General features: G+C 39.2%; 1 protein-coding gene across 1 annotated transcript in view; it reads right to left on the reverse strand.

Annotated features, from left to right (window-relative positions):
• Positions 1 to 379: 379 nt before the first annotated feature.
• Positions 380 to 13,684, reverse strand: part of GNA13 (G protein subunit alpha 13) — a 32,370-nt gene continuing 19,065 nt past the window's right edge. Inside the window, exons 3-4 of the mRNA XM_080679037.1 lie at positions 12,202 to 12,252; positions 380 to 5,794 (exon numbers count right to left, since the gene is read on the reverse strand). Coding sequence (XP_080535163.1) covers positions 5,222 to 5,794; positions 12,202 to 12,252 — 624 coding nt within the window. The 3' untranslated portion in view covers positions 380 to 5,221. The remainder of the gene's footprint in view (positions 5,795 to 12,201; positions 12,253 to 13,684) is intronic.

Consider the following 13,684-nt stretch of genomic DNA (forward strand, 5'->3'; position numbering starts at 1 on the left):
TGAGTAGTAACATGTTTGCTTTTAAAACACCATTTCAGGACAATAGACACAACATTACTTCTGCAGGTGGACAAACTAGGAGCCCAGAAACACCATCCTGCCAATTTCAGCAATTGTAACAGGATCACAGAGAAAAACTCCCACATCAAAACGTAGTAAGAGTCTGGGAACTTCCTTGGATGAAGTCCACACCTCCATCTTTAGTAAGGAAACGTTTATAGAGTAATGCTAAGGCACAGTATCATTGGGAGATCTGCCGAACTAGAGATTTCTGTGCTTTAAAGTCACCAAGATGAAACTTTTGCTTTCCCGTTTTAAATAAATGCCTGCTTCACATTTTACATTTAGCAAATAGTTTAAATAACATCATAGTATTGAATAGTTTATAAATGTTTATTAAATGTCAGTAATCTTTACAAAGCAAATATTAAAAGCAAGAGGCAAAAATTCTGCAAAATATGTACAAAAGTAAAAAGCCTTAATAACTAACAACTCATTTTATAAAATCCAACTGTTCCTGCCACTTTCAGACCTCCTTTAGAAATAATTTATTGCCAATCCTGAACTAAAAGCACTGACAGAAAATAATTTACAATATCAGATAATGTGCTTAGTTCCTGGAAAGTTATAAAAAGATATATGTATAAAAAATCCTAAGCCACAAATACTTTTATACAGAGCTAATACAAAGCATGTTTGGTTAGGTACAGTATTATGAGGTTGTTACAAAATATACTTTTTAATAAGGCTCCTTGTGGTAAATGAGCTCTCCCCACGGTATAGTAGTACTGTACAGAAAAGCCAGTGAAAACATTTTCTACTTCTGCTTTAAGAGGTAAAACAAAAAGGGGGAATGTTAGTTTGTTGCATTTTTACATATACTTTCCATGAATTAACATCCCCTCCCCCACCCCGTACCATCAAATAGGCGTGACTGAGGATAAATGCATCACTTACTATGGCAAGAAACATTTAAGCTTTTAAAATACAAACCCAAGGAAAGTAGCCTATTTCTATCATGATATTCACTGATTGAAAATTTATGCATAGTGGGTCAGCATACATTGATCCATCTGGAAATGATCATTATCAACAGATTTGAGTATGTCTCAAAACCTCTTATCAACCCAGAAAACAATGCCCTATCATTAATGCTTTTTTGGTCTATATAAGCTCTGGCATTTGAAATCAGATGGTTAGACCTGGATGAAATAAGAATGAACATATTTATTTCAATGCTAACTATACATTCAAGTACAGACATAAGAATGCTAGCGGTACAAACACTGTACTCCATATGATGTTAAGAATCACTTACCAGCCTAAGGCTAATATCAACGTGGTGGTACATGAAAGAGCCATGAACGCCAACTTGTTTAAAATGCTCAGGTTTAGTCTTATACTTCAATTTCTAGCATAAACTTATTAAGCCCTAGCCTCGTACCATAAAATAACGGGTATGTATTATTTGGGACATGGAGACACATACACACCCACTCTCACACAATCCCTCCCTTCCTGTTTACTGGACAAAAAGCCAATCTGTATCCTATCATTTAAAAAATAAACCCCACATTAAATCAGTTCTGTTAGTAAAGCAGCACATGACCAGATTGTCGGTGACTAATGGAACTTAACCTGTTGATAAGACAGGAGGTAAAGTGGCTCAGCACTACGTAAATCTCCAACTGAAAAAGACATGTGCAAAATTTCTGTCCTGATTCCTCAAATAAAACTAGAAGAAATGAAAAGGTAACAGAGTAACTTTCTCTAGATTTATTAGGGAGTTTGTTACAAATAGTGAACTGAACTTTACAGGCATGATTCCATGAATTCAAACAAGAGTTAACACTGATAATTTAGCCTTCTCATTACATATACAGAAATAACATTGCTACAAATTGCAATGGAGAGAATCTTGTTGCAAATGGCTTGGTTTGGGGTTTTGTCTTAATGTATCATTATATAATGAAAGCACCAATTTGAGGGCTTCTCAAACAGTGATTTGAATTTCAGAATATTAACTTGGTAACTTTATTCTTCATCTAAATAAGGCATAACTGGATATGTGTATTAATGCTGAAAATACATTTCATCAAAAGCATAAATACAAGTATTTGAATATACATTGGAAGTTAAGATTTATTTATTCCTTCTTACAAAAAATTATAGGACATATGATTTCTGTCAAATCTAAATTAATATTTCTAGTCATTTCTGGTACTAAGGTCATCTTACTTTCTTCTACTTTAAGCCAACCACTGCCACCAACTGAACAAGGATTTCCCTAAACAACCTCACTAGAGCGATTCACCAGAGGCTCCTCACTTCATAGAATACATGCCAATGAAACTTCAAAGAAAACAAAACAAAAACGAATGACCCTTTTCCTCCCACGTTGCCTTCTCAGATTGCGGCTGCGCTCCAGCCATCCATTGCCCTTTCCATACAAGACTGAAAGGAAGATTTAAACCTAACACAGTATTTGGCAGAAAGCAATGATTCAGGTTATTAAAAATAATACTTAAGCAGCAGAGGCACACCTTGAATTATTTGAATCTTCAGAAAACATTTGACAAAATCTTTTTCCTATATGAAAATCAAGGCCCAAATTTGTGGTGTTCTTTGATTTATAATATAAGGCAACTCTGTATACTACAAAGTTCTTCAAGGTCAACGAGGATATTTTGTAGCATTTCTTAAAATTAAACAAGAAAATATTCAGATTTAAGAACAGAATGTAAGAAAATTAGGCACATCTTATTCCAAATAATCATAAAGTCTAAGAAAATCTAACACATGAAAGAACTTTAAATCACTTTTTTAGAGATTAGGGGTAAATTGGCATAACTATGAGCACCCTTTTAATTTTGTTCACTAAAAGTCACCTCCATCTTCACATAGTGGTATTTCAAAAGGATTTATTTGGTTTGCATGATATAGGTATAACAACTCCTTCATCCAGTTTAAAAATACAGTATATAAAAAGAGTGGACTAAAGCATTCAGATTGAACTTCATAGTTCTACTGAATGTCTAAACAAGCCTGCCATTAAATATAAGTAATTTACTGCCTCAAAGTGTATTCTAGATTTTACCATAAAAGAAGGTTGACTCCGAGACATCACACACATCAGGAAAGAAAATCACAATTGCCCAAAATAATACCATATCTGTTTGGTGTTTCAACATTTCTTGGTAGTAGCCAATATGGGGAAACTGGTGATTTCTGCTTTGTCAGGCAATACTTATGGTTCACGTCACAAATCTTAAATATAACATAAACAGACCATGTGTCCTCTTCACATAGGGAATTCACTTTAGCCCCTCGCTGGAATGGTTTGGGCATTCCATAAAACCATTAACTAAATTTACACATAGACTCTCCACCACACAGTCCAGTCTAACTATGACTTTAAACAAAGTATTCTTTTTGGCAAGAAGCACTAGATGTTTAAACATGCATGGACACTTGCATTATCATGTGGGCTACAGGTCTGGAGGTCATGTATCACCAAGGCATGAAAATACTGGAAGTGACTATGGATGGAACTGCAAATGCAAGAAAAGTCAGGTATGCAAGAACAATCCCTGGTTAGCTCAGAGAAAAGCCCTAGTCTCATACTACACAGCAAGACAGACCAAGAGCCACTGTCTTAATGGTGGGTGACTCATAATGTCCACCCATCTTTCAAGAACTTCCTAGCCAAGAAAATACCTGAGAATCCAGTCAGCTATACAGTAAAGTGATGGATATCACATCTTAATCACAATTTTCAGGAAAAGGAGAAAAGCTGCCACTTTTCAAACTGTCCCCAGCCTTGCCCATCTTTTCTCTAATCCAATTCCAACACTGCACTTCCCCTGAAAGCCAGGATTTTCAGTACTGCAAACCAGCCATTCTGAAGAGTCTGCTGTGAGTGTATCTGGAATAAAAAAGCTACCACGTGGGTATGTTTTCATTTGGTAAGAAATGGAGGGAGGTCAAATGCAATCAGATTTTGGTGTGAACTAAAAAAATTATCTCTTGTTCTCAGGAATATCCTTAAAACATTCCAAATGCACTTCAATAAAGCTGGAATTTCATAAACAAACATGCACATACTGTGCTTTCTTAGTGACATACCAAGAATGAGTAGGAATTTGAATTAATACCTTCTTGAATAGTTTGATACAAAAATACTGCAAGCTCCAAATGAACAACTACAACAAAAAATCCCCAAAATGCCACTCTCTGAGTTGATGGGAATAGACAGGAGAGCAAAAGAAAGATGTTTGTGATGGTACAAAATGGTTTCCTACAGTAAGGCCCCAAATCATGTGCAACAGGATTTAAAATCTGAGAGTAAAACGCATAACATCTGGAAAGGTTATGTTTATTTAGAAAGCTCTGTTATCAAGTTGCTTGCAATTTTTAGTTACTGCCATGGCCAGAATGTTTCACATCGGCACTTCTATTACATAATATTTAAATATGGAAAGGGTAAATTGTATTTCACTCATAACTTTGACCAAAACATTACATATGGCACTTGATGCCTTTTGCTCTCCCGTACCATTTGTGAACTTCCATTAGCATCAAACCAGAAATCCTTATGTAAACTTTAAAACACTAAAAACATTACCTTTAGGAACCACAGAAATTTTAAAACAAAACAACTGTTGTGCATATAAGTAATGAAAAATACATGAAGGCTAAATCTGGTGAGTCTATAGAATGTCATTCCTAAGATCAAAATTTTTTCCAACAGCCATTTCAAAATAGGTCACCATAAAGCTAGGCACGAGTGTTGAGCTATGTGTCAGGCAGACAAAAGGTATCTTATTTGTTTTAGAACTGAATATTCTTAACCTCATACTACGAATACTCAAGGACACCTGCTATACTTGGCACTACAGGAGAATTCAGTTTGAAAAGTGGAAGGAGTTAAAGCCTGAACTATACCTCGACTGAGGTTTGGCAGGAAATTACAACTCCACTCTAATGGAAGCCATAGCAAAACCGATCAAAGCCTAAACTTCAGCAGATATTGGCAATGTGCTGTTATTCAGCAGCTTTCAGCCACAAACCAAAGTCCGCAGAAGAAGGACTAAGATTTCCAAGAACTTTAACACAGCATCAAGATTCTTCTAATTCCTGTTGTAAACTATTTTAAAAAACAAAACAAACAGAAAACAATAAAAAAGACAAAAAGGTATTAAAATAGCAAGTCTTTTGTACATCACTGTAGCATAAGCTGCTTGAGGTTGTCATGAAGAATAGTATCCTTCACGTCACGGAAAACCAGGCGGATGTTCTCCGTGTTAATAGCAGTGGTGAAGTGGTGGTACAAGGGCTTCTGCTGCTGGTCCCGGCGTTTGTTACGGAAACACTCCACCAGGAATTTTTGGACGTCTCTTAAGCAGTGGGGATCCCCTTCAAATTCTAAGAAATAGTCTTTGATGCTCACAATTTGCACTTTCTCCTCAAGCAAATCTGTCTTATTTAAGAAGAGAATTATGGAGACATTGCTGAAAACCCGGTTATTGACGATTGTTTCAAAAATGTTCAGAGATTCTGTAAGGCGATTGGTCAGTCGGTCTTCCATAAGCACCTGGTCAAATTCACTTGAGGAAACAAGGAAAAGTATTGATGTCACACTGTCGAAGCATTCAAACCAACGTTTTCTTTCTGATCTTTGACCACCTACATCAACCATTTTAAAAGGAACATTTTTAATTTCAAAGTCGTACTCATGAATGCCTTTGGTGGGCCTTCTGGCAAGCAGAATATCTTGTTGTGATGGAACATAATCCTGGGGAAAAAAAAAAAAGCTTTTATACTCAGGAATCCAGAATTAGAATTTTTAATGTTCTATTAAGTGTCTAGTGAATGGATATGCAAACAAAATATTTTTAACATGTCGACACCTTTTAATAACACTAAAGCATCAATACTATTATTATTCCAATTATACAATGCCAAATATATTAAAATGTTAGTGTACCATGACTGGTTCAAAATTCATTACAAATGAGCAGCACCTATTTTTTTTCATTCCTGCTCAAATTTGAGTAAGGTCTTACCTACCAACTGCTGTGTATCTGCCTTCAGTATAACTCCCCACCATAACCCACTCGTAGTTTCAGCCAAGGTGACCTCACTGCTCATACACACACCTGCTCCTAAAGTCTGAATGTTAATTCAGGAGGGTCACTTCTAAGTTCCGCCTCTCTCTAATCCACACTAAACATTCCTTTACCACCTCAATGACTAAGACCCTCTATGCTGTCACTCCATGTTATCATCGCTGCTATACTACAAACACAGAAAACACTTCCTCTACTGTAACTAGTTAGCTGACTTTACTTGGCCACTTTCTGGGTCTGTTTCCAGGGGATGGTGTAGCTGTGTTCCAGCTGTCTCATCTACTGACACAAGTAGTCATTTACTCTGTCAGCACTTCTGCCTGTGAAATGAAGGTGAGGATGGCTTGCCTACCTGCCTCTGAGGGACAGTTTATGCAAAAATCAAATGAGCCCTTCTCTGTGAGCAGGCTCAGTCAACTACCAGACCCGGGCAGACGGAAGCTGCTGGTCCCACGAGTCACCAGCTACCGTACCAGTGCTCTTCGTTATGCAGTATAACTGACTCTCTCTCTTCTCAGGCTAGTATTTTTCCAGAACTTTGACACAGCTTTTTGGCAATACTGAACAGAAGAGCCTTAAATTCTCATCATCAAGGTCAACATATTTTTTAGAATCAAGGTAAGTTTTTAAAGCAGTGCTGATTGTTATTTGCAATGCTGCATTTTATGTCTTTCCAAATATGTAATATGATTTTGAAAGTGTCCTTATAATGCGAATGTAAACTTATCTCCTGAAAATAGCGTGTTGAAGTAAAGAAAAAACAAGAGGCAGTTCACCGTTATCTGTAATCAACAGCCATTTTATTAAGTAACTCTGGGACTCTAAAGTGTTGGCATTTCCAAGTTTCCTTCGAGCTGTTGTTCACATACCTATTTTACATCGATGGATTAATGTGATATGACCTACATAAACGTTCTCCTACTAGTGGTCATTTAAGTTGTTTCCAATTTTTTGCTTTAATTAATAGAGGTGCAGCAATTAAAATTCTCATGCAAACATCTAAATAATTGGGAATAAGATTATGAGGCCAAAGGTTATAAACAATTTTGATAACCCTGGTCACTAAATGCCCAACTGCTTTCTAGGAAGATGGTACCAATTCACAGTGCACTTGTGTGCCAGATGCCTCAGAAACATGCCAGCCCTGAATTGTTCTTTCTTAAAAATGTTCTAATTCCAAAAATATAAGAACATATTTATTATTGCCTTAATTAGGAGCTAACACTCTAGTTAGAAAGCTAAAGGCTAATTCATACAAAGCATAAAACACAGGACAATGTCATTTAATGCTAAATGGTGTAGCAGTAATAGTGATTAGGAATGTGAATTCTAAAGTCAGCTTTAATACTAGCTGTGTGACCTTGGACAAGTCACTTAACCTCTCGGTCTCAATTTCCTCATTTGTAAAATATAGTAACATTCCTAGGGGTGCTGTGAGCACTATATGAGTTAAAGGAATGAAGTGCTTAAGAGTCGTGTTTGGCACACTTTACGTTACTATCTAGCAGTTCCTACTGTGTCAGCCACCACCACCGCTGCCACCACCATAGCCACTTGCTGTAGAAAGGGAAATCAAGAAGGCTGTGACAGGGAGGTAAGCTTCCACTCAAGTCTCTGCAGTCTCATTTTTAAATGCTCACCATTCATTTGTACTTGACAATCTATTCACAAAAACAATGTCTTCAATAAGAAAACTCATTTTCTTTCTTACCAATTCCTCCAAGTCCAACCAGTAAATTTTCCTTTCTACTTCCTGTCCCTCCAACAATGTCTGCATTCTTTAAGCCTCTCTATCATCTCCTATCTTACATTAAATCCTCTTGTTCCTTCTCCGAATCTTTCCTACATTTTTCCTTTCCTCCTTATTGCCCCCCTTTTTCCATCTCAGGCGTGGTTCACCATCTCTTCACTAGTTTCTCTGCCTTGAATGCCTTGCACTCTTGGTTCCATCTCTAAGCCACCCCAGACTGACCCCTCCTGCATCGGGAGTTCGGAACCACCCATAGTCCATCAGATCTGAATTTTGCTGACTGGCTTTCATGACCCTCCTTAGCTAGCACCTTGATCTTGGACTTCCAGCCTCCAGAACTGTGAGAAATAAACGTCTTTGTTTAAGCCCTTCCAGTCTGTGGTATTTTGTTATGGCAGCCTGAGACAGGGGGTTTATTTCATGTAATTGTCCCACACCCTATGCAGTCGGTTCTTACTAGGCCTATGACATGGATGAAAAAAACTATGGTTTAGAAACGCCCAAGGTCATACAGAGCCAGTCTGTGATAGCACTGGGATTGGAACCCAGGTGGTCTGGCTGCAGAACCCATGTCCTTGACCCAGGTGCTGTTCTACCTACCAGAGGGTCATGGGGCTGGGCACACATAAGGGCTTCAATGACCCTGGTGCCATAGCCAGAGATGGAGAAGCAAATGCAATCCTGTGACTTGTTTAATATGTACAGAATGGGTGGCTGATGTGCAGTGCACCCAGGTTTACAACTCTTCCCTCCTTTACAACTACCAACTGATTACAGCACCTTTTCCTTTTTATTCCAGATGTAGCCTCAGAACTGTCCTCATTATAAGACACCAAGCAGTTAGTACAAAATTTACTGAAGCTGGCCTATAGCAAAAGACCAATAAGCACAGAACTAAGTAAACCAACTGCAGTAATAAGAGCAAGGAGGTTTGAAACAAGCAAGGGCTGACCCTGAAAACAAGAGGAGGAGACCTACTTTAAACAGTATGCTCAAAAAAGGCCTATGTGAAAAGGCAAGTTAAGAAGAGCAGGTCAGCCCAGCTGCTGTGGCTCAGTGGTTGAGCGTCACCTATGAACCAGAAGGTCACGGTTTGATTCCTGGTCGGGGCATAAGCCCGAGTTGCAGGATCGTTCCCTTATAGTGCAGGAGGCAGCCAGTTAATGATTCTCTCTTATCAACGATGTTTCTATCTATCTCTCCCTCTCTGAAATTAATAAAGATACATATATTTTAAAAGTTAAAAAAAAAAAGAGCAGGTCAGTGTCTGGATTGGAAAACATGAAAAAAATTCTTAAAAATTAGTTTATCTAGAGAGAAACCAAGATGGCGGCATAGGTAAACACCTAAACTGCTGCCTTGCACTGGCTGAGTGGAAATTCTTCAACTAGAAGGAAAAAGAAAAGCACACTGAGACTCAGAGGAGCTGCAGGAGGCAGAGGTACTGAGATGCACGCGCGGAGAGGACTGGCAACTGAGTGCGCGGCTGGCTTTCTGAAGCGGGAGGAAGACAAAAGCTCCCGACTGCACTGAACTCCAGTTCCGGGCGACATTCTGGGGACCCAGATTCATTTGGGGAAAAACTGGACTGTCTGGCAGTGGGCAGAACTTGAGGGCAGCTTTCTCTCAGAGGTGCTTACAGCGATTACCATGGGAAACTGAGACACAGGGGCCTATTAGGGCAGGGCTGACAGGAAACCAACGCTGTCTGCTCCGCCCTGAGACTCCGCCCCATCCAAGCTGAGCACAGAGGCTTTTGCAAGGCTTGTCTCATAAGGATGTCTCCAGCACAGAAGTTCTCCCAGCGTAGACACAGCTGATCCTCACAGCCAATTGGCCTGGAGGTCAATTCCTCCCAGTGATACCAACAACAATCAAGGCTTAACTACAACAAGACTGTGCACACAGCCCACAAAAGGGTGCACTAAGAGTGTCCACCTCAGGTAACTGGGGAGGCTGAGCCACTGGGCCGTATAGGACACCTAGCAAACAAAGCCACTCTATTAACTCAGGGAAGCAGGCAAAATGTGGCGACAAAGAAACAGATCACAAACGAAAGAAATGGAGGAAAGCAAACAACTGGATATAGAGTTCAAAACCACGGTTATAAGGTTTTTCAAGAATTTTCTAGAAAAGGCCGATAAATTTAGCGGGACCCTCGAGGATATGAAAAAGGACCAACTAGAAATTAAGCATACACTGACTGAAATAAAAAATATTATACAGAGATCTAACAGCAGAATAGAGGATCGCAAGAGTCAAGTCAAAGATTTGGAATACAAAGAAGCAAAAACACTCAACCGGAAAAGCAAAAAGAAAAAAGAATCCAAAAATATGAAGACAGTGTTAAGGAGCCTCTGGGACAACTTCAAGCGTACCAACATCACATCATGGGGGTGCCAGAAGAAGAGAGAGAGCGAGATACTGAAAACCTATTTGAAGAAATAATGACCGAAAACTTCCCCCCACCTGGTGAAAGAAATACTTACAAGCTCAGGAAGTGCAGAGAACCCCAAACAAAAGGAATCCAAAGAGGTCCACACCAAAACACATCATAATTAAAATGCCAAGAGCAAAAGACAAAGAGAGAATATTAAAAGCAGCAAGAGAAAAACAGTTAGTTACCTACAAGGAAGCACCCATACGACTGTCAGCTGATTTCTCAACAAAAACTATGCAGGCCAGACGGGAGTGGCAAGAAATATTCAAAGTGATGAATAGCAAGAACCTACAACCAAGATTACTCTACTCAGCAAAGCTATCATTCAGAATTGAAGGGCAGATAAAGAGCTTCACAGATAAGAAAAAGCTAAAGGAATTCATCACCACCAAACCAGTATTTTATGAAATGCTGAAAGGTATTCTTTAAGAAGAGGAAGAAGAAGAAAAAGGTAAAGATAAAAATTATGAACAACAAATACATGTCTATCAACAAGTGAATCTAAAAATCAAATGAATAAAATAATCTGATTAACAGAATAAACTGGTGAATATAATAGAATCAGGGGCATAGAAAGAGAGTGGACTGACAATTCTCGGGGTGGGAGGGAAAGGGGTGTGGGGGGTGCAGGAAGAGACTGGACAAAAATCGTACACCTATGGATGAGGACAGTGGGGGGGGGTGGTGGTAAGGGCAGAGGGTGGGGTGGGAACCGGGTGGAGGGGAGCTATGGGGGAAAAAAGAGGAACAATTGTAATAATCGGAACAATAAAGATTATTTTTAAAAAATAGTTTATCTACTAAGGCTTTTCTTAACTTTTTTTTAAGGCTTATAATCTGACCAGATGGAAAAGTGATAATAAGACTTAAAAAGTTTCACTGATGTGGACTGAGTAAAAACAGATAAATACGGGGATCCCAACTTCTGGAACATCTTCGTGTAAGAAACAGGTAGGAGAAAAACACTGGTTTTAAGGGCAGACAAATACAATTTAGCAAAATACAAAATAAGTGAAAATACAAAAATTATCCTGCTAGAGTAAAAAGAGGGCACTTTTTCACGTGTCCTACATCCATTGGTATGTTCCTTTCCTACTTGTAATGGGTTTCATGTTGTGCTTTACTTTAGTTATATTTTAAAGTTAAATATCTCAAAGAACCCATGAGATCATATTAAAATTTATAACAGACGTATTAGCTTTACAAGGAAAATGGAACTGCACTAAACTTAGCAGGTAACAAATGACTCCAAGGCAATGGCTTCCAAACATTTTCTAGGCAGCAGAACCTTTCTCCAGTGGTGTCTTCTGCATGAATCCAACATGGAGAACAAACAGTGCAGCTCTGCCCGTGGCGGCCCAGGTCAGGGCCAGCCATAGCCAGCTGAGAGCTGCTGGCTCTGAGGGATACACGGCAGGAAAATCACAAACTCTTTCTCTTACAACATGGAGTCCCTTCACTGGGCCTTCAGTATCTAGCCCTCCTACACTGTAACTCAACACAAAGGGGCCCTGAGCTGGAAAATACCGTTTTCTGAAAGGTTTTAAAATCAATGAACTCACTGTATTCTTTCTGTTTCTGTTTACAAAAACCCCAAAAGACAGTGAAGTAGAACATATAATATGCAATCTCATTTTCAAACATAAACTTCTTTCTCTAAACAGTTTTACTTTCATAAAGCAGTGGATAGGGCAATTCTTCAAGGAAATGGCAGAGATCTGGACAGCAGAGGGAGAAAAAAATGAAGTGGGAACAGTCACAGTACTGCCACTAGGAAACAGAAAGAAGCAAATAGCTTGATACATACTTTTTCTAAATTTCCTGACATCAATATCCTGACTATTGCTTTCAAATGGCACTGAACACTCAGTTAAAAAACTTACTGGTTCTCCAAGTTTATCCAAGTTATCCAGGAAATATTTTACAGATTCACCCTAAAAGCAAGAAGAAAACAAACAGTTATTAGGGCTTAGAAATGGAAGATTTTGTTACAACAGTTTATATTAAACTATCTGGTTGTACACTTAATCCAAACATAGTTTGTTTCAGACTGAACACTAACCCCACTAAGAACATATAAAATGTCTGCCTCTGCCACAAAGTGCCACAGCCTGGTTAATTTCACAAATGCTTTACATAAATGATACCCCCACGTGATCATCCGCTTGGACTGCATGTATGCTTTTTTTTTTAAAAAAATATATTTTATTGATATTTTACAGAGAGGAAGGGAGAGGGAGAGAGAGCTAGAAACATCGATGAGAGAGAAACATCGATCAGCTGCCTCCTGCACACCTCCCACCGGGGATGTGCCCGCAACCAAGGTACATGCCCTTGACCGGAATCGAACCCGGGACCCTTCAGTCCGCAGGCCGACGCTCTATCCACTGAGCCAAACCGGTTTCGGCTGCATGTATGCTTTTGATATCAACTAAACTTTAAGTGGGATTTTTTTGTCTATATTTTTCTACCTTAAGTTTATAGCAATGGTGGTTATCTTCAGAAACAAGAGCAAACCAGCCAAAACCGGTTTGGCTCAGTGGATAGAGCGTCGGCCTGCGGACTGAAGGGTCCCGGGTTCGATTCCGGTCAAGGGCATGTACATTGGTTGCGGGCACATCCCCAGTGGGAGGTGTGCAGGAGGCAGCTGATCGATGTTTCTCTCTCATCGATGTTTCTAGCTCTCTATCCTTCTTCCTTCCTTCCTCTCTGTAAAATATCAATAAAATATATTTAAAAAAAAAAAAAAGAAAAAAAAAAAGAAACAAGAGCAAACCAGAGATGAGGTGAGAACACCGTATAAAATATCTTCCAGTTACAGGCATGTGCCTGGAGACACGCCTTGCTAAGGAAGATTTTGAGTAATGCTGCAGGCTCTGTCTCCAATAGGTCTTCTTTCCCTCAGTGACCAGCCTACTCTCACTGAGCCCAGATTTCAATTGGCCCTCCAGGCAATTCCAAGCATCTAAACTGTGTGAGAATACGTTCCTAAAAGGCAATACTTGAACAGAGGAAACCATTTCAGGAAAGAAGGCTCTGGGTCTTAGAATCTCCCTGCGTTTTCACTTTCCTGTTTGACTTCTACTGAGGCACTTCCCCTGCCGGAAGCCCCTTCTGCAAGATCCTGAAGGCCAGGATTCCTTAATGTATGGGAGAATCACAGGAAGACCTTGCTATATTGTAGTTCTGATTGGAGTAGAGATGGGGTGGGGGAGGAAGTAGTTTCCACAGTTCAGGTGATTTCTGGGACCACACTTTCAGTCACAAGGAATTAAAGTAGCAGTTCTCACAATTTTTGATCTCAGGATCCCTTTTCACATCTTAAGATTCTTGAGGAGCTCAAAGAGGCTTTGTTCATGTGGCTTA

This window comes from Plecotus auritus (assembly GCF_963455305.1).
Source record: "Plecotus auritus genome assembly, chromosome: 7".
Lineage (NCBI taxonomy): Eukaryota > Metazoa > Chordata > Mammalia > Chiroptera > Vespertilionidae > Plecotus > Plecotus auritus.